At 39.3% G+C, this 9794-nt stretch overlaps 2 protein-coding genes across 5 annotated transcripts; both read left to right on the forward strand.

Annotated features, from left to right (window-relative positions):
- On the forward strand, nt 1-5185 carry LOC133860063 (probable protein S-acyltransferase 7). The gene is made up of 5 exons (XM_062295700.1): nt 1-478; nt 1501-1683; nt 3062-3358; nt 3993-4226; nt 4350-5185. Exons 1-5 carry the CDS (start codon nt 392-394, stop codon nt 4881-4883), a joined length of 1335 nt encoding a protein of 444 aa, XP_062151684.1. The 5' UTR covers nt 1-391; the 3' UTR covers nt 4884-5185.
- A 2119-nt stretch (nt 5186-7304) lies between these two features.
- Nucleotides 7305-9532, forward strand: LOC133861209 (double-stranded RNA-binding protein 3). Of its 4 annotated transcripts, none has more exons than XM_062296939.1 (4): nt 7305-7672; nt 7800-8115; nt 8259-8478; nt 8566-9532. In XM_062296939.1, the coding sequence occupies exons 2-4, from the start codon at nt 7801-7803 to the stop codon at nt 9366-9368; spliced, it is 1338 nt and encodes a 445-aa protein (XP_062152923.1). In that variant the 5' UTR covers nt 7305-7672; nt 7800; the 3' UTR covers nt 9369-9532. The 4 variants fall into 4 exon arrangements, with proteins under 4 accessions (XP_062152923.1, XP_062152922.1, XP_062152924.1 ...); XM_062296938.1 differs by having other exon boundaries at nt 7305-7607; XM_062296940.1 differs by having other exon boundaries at nt 7306-7672; nt 7868-8115.
- The last annotated feature ends 262 nt before the right edge of the window (nt 9533-9794 follow it).

Here is a 9794-nt window from a genome sequence, read left to right on the forward strand (position 1 = left end):
TCACCATCACATTCCCTGCTGGGCCAAAAAGAAAGGCAGTCAAGTCCCACCCACCCTAACCGGTCTATCTCACTCACCCCCCAATCTCACCCCACCACGTCACCCTCTCCATGCTGTAAAGCCCGGACGCACTCTCACCGTCACAGAATCCCTCTCTCTCTCTCTCTCTCTCTCTCTCTCTCTCTCTCTATCTGTTTGCCAAACCCTCATGCCCTGTCGGCGAGCCCCCCAAAGTAGCCGTTGAGGTCGCCGGAAATCTGACGCGGCCATGTCCCGGAGTGCCGAATCATAGAAGTGAGCGAGCGATTGAGCTCTTTGACCCTCCTTTTGGCTTAGAAGATCTTAAGCCGAGATACCAAAAGAGAGAGAGAGACAGAGAGATATATAAACGATGTACGTGGTGCCTCCGCCTCAGCGTCCTGATCCGGGGTCCGGATCCACTGATTTACGGGTCTACCAAGCTTGGAAAGGCAGCAATGTAAGTTTCATGTCTTCAATTTTCTTTGGAAATTAGCTTCGATTATTATTTCTTAATGTATATTTCTCTGTTTACTGTTATTATCATTATTCTCTACTTTTTATATGTTACTGCTTTTTTATTTATTTGTATTTTTGTTTTTTATTTCTGTTTAAGGATTTTTGGAATAAAAATCTGATTGATGTTATTGTTCAATAACAATGGTTTTTCTCTTCTTCTTCTTCTTTTTTTTTTTTAATAAAAAAGATCTTTGAATAATTAGGAATCTGATTGAGTTTTTCTCCAGTATTACCTAATATGACTAATAGATTTTTACCCATCTGAGCATAAAGGCCTATGCTTTGGTGGGCTTGTTTTGTTAAACTAAGTGCTGGTTTGGGTGCTGTTTGGTTAAAGATTTAGTCAGAAAGCGGTAGCCTTGCCTTGAAAAAGAAGGAAAGTAGAGAAGAACAGAAAGAAAGAGATCATGACATGTGGGTTTGCTTGATTTTGAAAAGGTTTTTAGCTGCGGACTAGAATCTGATGCCATTGCTTGCTTCAGTTCCAAATAAGAGCTCCAATTTGGCCCCACGAGTAAAATTCAACTCATAATGGTTGATTGCTACAACTAACTCTGGACAAGCCATTTAAATGGATAATAAGTAGAGTGATTCTCTTTTAGTAAGCATATCGTTATGGAACCAAGCTGCCTGAAGTGAGGCTCCAGCTCATCTCTTTAAGACGTTCCTTAGGAAATGCATAAAGTGAAGAAGGGTCTTATTGTGCTGCGACTGTGAAAGGCGGATAAAGCTACTTGTGTTTTGTTTAGTCTATTGGTAAATATCTGTAGGCAATTTTTGGGCTAATTGGTTTCCTACCAGTACTGATTCGAAGGCAGTGAAAATAAGTTATAAAAAATATTTGACCGTAGTGCTGTCAATATTTTTACTTTTGAGGTCTGAAACTGCGTTTTGAATGTTATAAAAAAAAAAAATTTCTATGCTTCTGCTGAGGTGCTTATCATTTTCATTTCTCATGTGCAGATATTTTTTCTTCAGGGAAGGTTCATATTTGGACCAGATGTAAGATCTCTTGGATTGACAATATTCCTTATTGTTGCTCCTGTAGCAGTTTTCTGCGTCTTTGTTGCCAGAAAACTGATGGATAATTTTTCTCATCATTTGGGAATATCAATAATGGTTGTTGCTGTTGTCTTCACAGTATATGTGAGCTCTCTCCCTCCCTCCCTCTCTCTCTCTCTCTCTCTCTCTCACACACACACACACAGAATTTTTTACTTTCACATTTTTTACTATCCCCAATATTGTCAATGTTCTATGAAATGTGATAAAGACCAGTTTTCTTTATAATGTGATTTCGATTTTCTACGAAATCAGTAGCCTCTAATTTTATATTGTATGTTCTTTCCCCGTTTCAGCAACACCTTATCAGTGCAAATAGCTATAGAATGTGGTGTAGCAACCTTGATTAAGTCAGGATACAGAAATGTTTTAAACCACGAGGTTTTTACCAAGATACAAAATAGATGAACTCTTTACAATCTCCAATGTTTTTTTCGAAAGTTTTGCGTGTTAAACACTAAGCATTTTTGGCATTTTGCTCATCAAGTATCATGAGTGAGATATGATACAATGAGTTCTCAGTATAATTCCTGTAAGCCCTTCCCTCTCTCTAGGACGAGACTTTCTTGGGGCCTACAGCTGCTATTTTGGTAAACTGCTTTTGATGGCAGGCAAATCCCACCAACCAAGCACCTGTAGCATATTTAATGAGGCCTCCCACATCCAGCCCAAGAGAGGAGAGAAAGAAGGGAGGGGATGATTATATGGTTTGGCTTGTTTTGGCCACATAAAAATTAATGTTCCAAAAGTCATCAATTTGTTTGTTTTTTGTTTGGACTAGGCCATACAGAAATGCATACAAAAGTTAAAGTTAATATGGACAATATGTTGGAATCAGAACTATTTGGCATGCTGAGGGCTGAGCTGAACAAGAATATGCAGAGCAATTTTTTAGGGGAGGGGGTGTCAAAAATGTCGGTTCTAGGTGATAAACAAAATATGCTGCCTTTAGTTATGAAGACTAGAGAGAAGCATGTTGAGTGGTGTAGGAGGGCAATTGAAGTGAGATGTTTTTGTGGTGTTAACAGTTCAGAATCTTTGCAGGCAGTAGAACCTCATGGGCTTCTGCAGTCGAGGTTTTTTCTTTAGCGCATGTGCCTCAAAGCCATTGATTTATTAGTCTGTGTGCCTGTGTGTGTTCGTGTGCAAGAGTGGATTGATTCATCTGTTTGTGTGGATAATTATAACACTGCCTATGCTAGGATGCACCATTGACCCAAATTAGTAGATACTTAGATATATGAATAAGTCGATGCACTTTGAGGCAGTAACTGGCCAAGTCTTCTGCACAGAAAATGGCCACAGACCGGTACCTTGTCACAAAAGAGGAAGTCTCTAATGATTTTGTTCGATCTTTGGGTTAGGTCTTTGCGTGGACAAGTTTTTCTATTTCCCAAGCTTTAACACTAATTGCATTTTGTTGTATTGAAGTATAAGCTGATTGACATGCTTTGTTTTTCAGGTTTTGGTTCTTCTTCTGCTAACCTCCGGAAGAGATCCTGGTATAATTCCGCGTAATGCACACCCTCCAGAGCCAGAAAGCTTTGATGGGAGTGTAGAAGTTGGGGCTGGCCAAACTCCTCAGTTACGCTTGCCCCGCATTAAGGAAGTGGAGGTTAATGGGATCTCTGTAAAGATTAAATACTGTGATACCTGCATGCTTTATAGACCTCCTCGCTGCTCACACTGTTCAATTTGCAATAACTGCGTAGAGCGATTTGATCACCACTGCCCCTGGGTTGGGCAGTGTATTGGGCTGGTAAGTTATATGTTTACCATGCAGTTCTTTTCTTCTTTTATTTTCTTTTCTTTCTCGCTCCCCCCCCCCCCCCCCCCCCCTCTCCCTCCCTCCCTCTCTCTCTCTCTCTCTCTGTGGGTGGAGGCTAAAGAAATAAAAAAGAAAAGGGAGGAAAAAATAATAATAAAAAAAGAAGTGGCTGTAGTGACATTGGTAAAGCACAGCATATTACTGATCATGGTCGGTTAGTCTTCTGTATTAGTTTGGAAGATAGATCGTTGTACTTTTGTATTTTTTTTTCCAGTCATGAAATTTCTTCGTAGTAAAGGGAAATAGTTGCATATTGTTTAGATAAAATGAGCTTGAGCACGTCTAAAATGGTTTGCTTAACCTGGGGGGGACCTTGTGGAGAAAACGCTGGATCAATTCAGAAACCACCTCAATGTGGTAGCTGAGAAGAGTTGTATATTGTTTGATTACCAGTCTGAACTGAAGATAATCATGACTGAAAAATTGATTAAATATCAGTATAGATAAAATTTGTACTTTAATTTTCATGTTTACTGATTCATATTTCTGGTTGTAAGCTGAATGGGTGATGTCCAATCCTTCGTGTCTGGATAATGTATCTGAAAACTCTCAATTCTGGTTGCAGCGAAATTACCGATTCTTCTTCATGTTTGTTTTCTCGACGACCCTTCTTTGTATATATGTCTTTGCCTTCTGCTGGGTCTACATTAGGAGGATCATGGAAGAAGAGGAAACGACAATTTGGAAAGCAATGATAAAAACACCTGCTTCCATTGTGCTAATAGTTTACACTTTCATATCCATGTGGTTTGTTGGTGGCCTTACTGCCTTCCATTTATATCTCATCAGCACAAATCAGGTAAGAGACCCTCATCATTTTGATGTCACAACCCTATACCGTAGAATCTTATGGGCATGCATTAAAATTAATTCCTTTATTAGTAACAGTACAAGTTTCTATTTGTCTGTGTTGCTTTTGCAGACTACCTATGAAAATTTCAGATATCGATATGATCGGCGAGCTAATCCCTATAACAAAGGAGTGGTGGAAAACTTCGAGGAAATATTTTGCACCAGCATTTCCCCCTCCAAGAACAATTTCAGGGCAAAGGTGCCAAGGGAACCCGGGTTACCTGCTAGGTCAGTGGGTGGGGGTTTTATGAGTCCAAACATGGGGAAAGCTGTGGAGGACATAGAAATGGGCAGGAAAACGGTATGGGGAGACATAGGTCCCGGGGCAGATCATTGTGAAGGGCAACTTAACAACAATGATCGCATGAACATTAAGGATGGGGAATTAGGTGAAATTTCTCCCGATGTAAGGACTACGGTAGAGGACCCAGGGGATCGTGCCAGTGCCGGAATGCATCCCAGGCGATCCAGTTGGGGAAGGAAAAGTGGAAGCTGGGAAATGTCACCTGAAGTTCTTGCTTTGGCCGCTAGAGTTGGGGAGCCAAACCGTGTTGGTGGGAGTAGCAGCAGCAACTTGACAACTGAGAGCAACCGGCATTCATAGCCAATGTGTGATGGATAACTGGACTCAGGGAAATGAAATGGGATTTGATTTGGTTGCTGTAGCGTGGGTTCTTTAAGGTTTTCACGATCGGTCACTAAACTCCCCACATTAAGATTATGTGCAAAATGGTAAAACTTCGTTTTCCCAGGGGGGGGGGGGGGGGTGGTTTCAGTGTTGGTTTGGCCTTTGTGCGTTTAGGAAGGAGATGGTGTGTTGTTGTATGAGTGAGGGTTTCGTCAGTCATGATTTTGTACTAAAGTTTGTGGAATTAGTTAGCATCTAATCGTATTGCTTTTGTGGAATTGGTGTCAAACTATCTAGCTTACTCCCACTCTCTTTTTAGGGGCCTATACTTTGATTGGTAATTAGGCTGCGCTTGCGGTCCATTAGCAGTTGAGTGGACTGGGACAAAGACAATTTGATCTGTTCAAAAGATTTTTGGCCAACATAATAATATAATTATAACAGTGGATTGGGATTGGGATTGGGATTGGGATTGGCTCAATTGTCATTTGTCATTGTGAGAGACGCTCTCGTGTTTTTGGTTCGGAGTCCGAGTTTCTATGACTAAATTCCTACTAAAAATACCGTCTCTCACAAATATGTAGAGTTAAATGACTTTTTCACATTCATTATTTTCTACTTGTTGTAAATGAAATCTTGTTATAGATTATATACATGCCAATCTCGTTACTAAAATGCAACTAACAATCTAATTATTTATTCTTTAAAAATTTATACGAAGAATTTTATGTACCAGTGCTGATGTCTTCAATAACTGATGTAGCGTTTCAAATTGCGTTTACCCAACCACGTGGTCTCCATGTGGAAGCAATAGTTTCTAAGAGAATTTATAATAGTAATACGCTATTTTTAAGTGTAAAGATGACAAGCTCTTGCTCAATAAACATAAGCTAAACCTTTGCATCAATGCCATTTCAATAAAGGGGAATTAATTACAATGTATTGTGGACCACACTTGGCATGTCTACTGTCTAGACTACTAGCTCAGCAGCCAATTTAATGCGTTTTCCGGTCACATGTTTTCCACAAACTCCACTTCTTTATATCCTCCCCCACATTAGTACCAAGTAGATGTTTGAAATCTATTCTAAATATATAATTGCTTTTATCATAGTAGATTTTTATTTTTTTTTTCCTTAAAGTAATTGTCTATTTAACTTGTTACACAATTCACGATTATCAGTTGTGAATGATCATTGTTTTATAAAGTAATTGAGATTTGGATTACCAAATAAAAGAAGAAGAAAAAATGCAATGAGATATGACTTTGAGATGATAGTGAAAAAAATCAAGTATAACCTAAACGTTATAAATTTACCAAATCCCAAATGACGTCGTTTTAGTGAATTTATATATATATATATATATATACAATCCATTATTTTTAATGGTATGTCAAGTCAAATCAATTAGCAATTGACACGTCTCATATGCATCATTAATTTTTATTCTTTTTTCTTTCTTTTTTTTTTAAAAAAAAAAAAGAAAAAAAATCTACCTCCTATGACTAGCCAAGGGGTGGTTGCGGCCACCCCATTTGGCCATAACCACCCCCATAGTTTATATATATATATATATATATATACTTTAAATAATATTAGTGAGCCGTATGAGACACATGTCACGTTCCGATAAAAATTGATGTGGATCGTTATTAATTTTATGGATGGAAATACTATCTACATTTATTGGATATATATATATTATCTATGATAGCTTTTTAAACTGAGTTGTCCTTTTTTTTTTTTTTAAGAAAATTTATTTGCTTTTGGGTTAAACTACATGTACCAATAAAGATTCATTACCATCTTGAATTGCACAATTTTTCACCACTTTACTTATGTGGTAAGGTGGTCCCCCACCCTAATTTATTTTTAAAACTCAGAAAGTAGTAGTAGACTACCTTGCCACTTAGGCAAAGTGACGAAAAATTGTATAAAAATATGGCAAGGAATAATTACTCTAAAGTTTTTAACCTTTCTATTTTTGATCCATTGAGCTTGGACAAGTGTCTCCAGTGGGTTGCTGAGAATAAGAGTAAGATATCGAGTCTGAACATACTTTCTAGTGTTTGGCTAATCCAGTTTCAACACGATATCCAAGCTCACATGATCTTGTTCTCATGAGTCATGGCCCACTACCCAATAGTGATTTTGGAATATCTGGAAGTCAAACCGAGGGAGGTAACTGAGTGGTCAACGCAATGCCTGCAGTGCAAGAGTCAAGAACCAAGGTGATGTTACCTTGCAATTTGCGAAATAAAAATAAAAAACACCAAGGCCTCTCATTGTCAATTTGTCATTGTCATAATTCATGTGCAAGGATTCTAGGGAGTGCTATGTAATCTGATCTAATCTAGAGTGGTGCCAAATGTCATAACTGCCCTTTCTAATGAGAGGAGCAGGAGCTGGTTTTGGGCTCTTCTCATTGCTAGAAAACTGTGCTGTATTGGGAAAATATTTGAATTGAATTAAAAACTGTCATGGAATCAATCCACCGGGTAAAAACTCATAAAGAGAAAAGAAAAGAGTGAGCTTTAAGCTCAGAGCTCCAAATTTGACATTTTTCCACTCCACTCCACTCCACTCAGAAACCTTTTATTTCTTCTTCCCCATAGATGACATAAGTATTACTCTAATGCTTTGTCCTGAAAGACCAGAGTTTCATGCCAATGTAGGAGTGAGAAAACAGGTGAAGTAGGTGGGTTCCTTGATTTTTGTCTCGGTTTTCAGTGGTTGTTTTCATGTCCTTCACTCTTTCTTTAGGTTGGTATCTTCGGCTTCACATATCAGTTGCTAAGCTATTTTAGTTTTAGTTTTGGCCTTTTGGGGGGTGATTTGTTTTTATATCTAACTAGTCTTCTTACGGTTCTTTTTCCCCCATCCATTTCAGGATGATGGGGATGGAACGGATTCCTGTTGATTTGATTGGGTTGTTGTGGGAATGGTTTTTCATGGCAGATATGTATAAGAATCAGCTGCAGGAACTTGCACAGAGAAGCTGTTTCAACCTGCCTTCTTATGCCTGTATCAGAGAAGGACCTGATCATGCCCCAAGATTCAAAGCTTCTGTGAATTTCAACGGTGAGATCTTTGATAGCCCAAGCTATTGCACCACATTAAGACAGGCAGAGCATGCAGCTGCTGAAGTAGCTCTCAATGTCCTGTCCACCAGAGGCCCTGCAAGGTCTCTAACTGCAAGAGTTCTTGTAAGTTCCTCTGGTAACCATTCCTCTAATGTGATTGCTTTTTGGCTACTTTTCTTGAATGGTTGTAGAAATATAAGCATACTAATTATATCATCTTTAGTTTTCCTCATTTTATTTCCTCTATTGTGAAACACAATGAAAAGGACGAAACTGGAGTTTACAAGAACCTCCTTCAAGAAACTGCTCATAGAGCTGGACTGAACCTTCCTGTATATACCACTGTAAGATCAGGTCCTGGCCATGTCCCAATTTTCACTTGTACTGTAGAACTTGCCGGCATGAATTTCACCGGTGAGCCAGCCAAGACAAAGAAGCAAGCTGAGAAGAATGCTGCAATTGCAGCCTGGTCTTCCCTTAAAAAATGTAAATTGTGATTTCATTCGTAGTTTTTATTTATTTATTTATTTCCCATATCATGTACACGTATGATCAATGTAAATCTCTATGCAGTGCCAAACTTGGGTTCATTGACAAATAAAGAAGCAGACGCTGGTGAAGACCAGGATCAGACAGCTGTGGCAAGGGTTCTTTCAGATTTTAGGCCCAAAGATGAAGGCAAACAAGTAAGGAGGAGGGATCAGAACCAAGCGAAAAGAAGAATGGTGAGGACTACTCATAGAGACGTTAATTGCGGTTCTTCATCCACATCTAGTAATCTTTTACAGCATAATCGGCAATGGAGGCTTATGGATCTGTTTATGGACTTCGTCCCAGAAGGTCCATCCAAAAAACAAAACAGCTTTGTGTCTCTCCTGCCTCCTCTTCCGCCTAGAACAACTTCGAAGATCTTACCACCAACGTCACCTAATAGGCATATTCCAGTTAATGTCAGGGGTAGATCACAAATCATAACACCTCCATTGGAGGAACATCAAAAGGATGAGGAAGAGTGGCTTGGTGGGAAAAAGGAAGGTCCAAGCAATTCAAGTTCCATATACAGGCAATTTCCTTTGTCCAACAATGGGAATGTTACAGCTTCATCACTGCTTGATAGAAGCAGGCGTTTGGGTTCGCAAGATTCATCTCAATTCATGTACAGTGGAGGGTTCCATGGTCACAGGATTGCCCCAGCCGTTCAAATCAGATCAGTGATCCCAGTCTGTGCAGCACCACCACCACCACCACCAATGAAAGAAACTTCACCATTAGCAGCTTTAACTGCTTCTCCTTCTACTTCAATGTCCACCCATACAGGAGAAAAGGTCTCATCAGCTACCCAACTCAGTTCTGAGTTCAACAAGCTAAAGTTATGAGTTAATGAAGTAAAAACAACCCACGGTTAGCATTTTCTGCCACTTTTACTTGATGGGTTGTTCTATGAACTTTTGCTATTGGCCCTTGAAAACCATGGAGGTCTGATGGGGGGTCTATGGTGAAATTTTGTAAAAGATAATATAATATAATTTTCACCTTGACATGTATTTACTACACAGATACCCACACAGACACAGTGAACAGACAGAGAGAGAGAGAGAGAGAGAGAGAGCCGTATTAAATGAGATCTGGGAGAGTGGGAGAGAAAAAGTGAGTGTAGAGTTGGGGTGGCAGATGGGGGTAGCAATGAAGGCACTCTGAAGAGCCATTTGACAATTTCAAAGATAAAGGCTAGTAATTAAATTGCCCCAGAAATACTTAATGGTCCTGTCTTCACCATTAATGCTTCTTGAACACCTATTTAC

The sequence above is a fragment of the Alnus glutinosa genome, chromosome 2 (assembly GCF_958979055.1).
Source record: "Alnus glutinosa chromosome 2, dhAlnGlut1.1, whole genome shotgun sequence".
Classification (NCBI taxonomy): domain Eukaryota; kingdom Viridiplantae; phylum Streptophyta; class Magnoliopsida; order Fagales; family Betulaceae; genus Alnus; species Alnus glutinosa.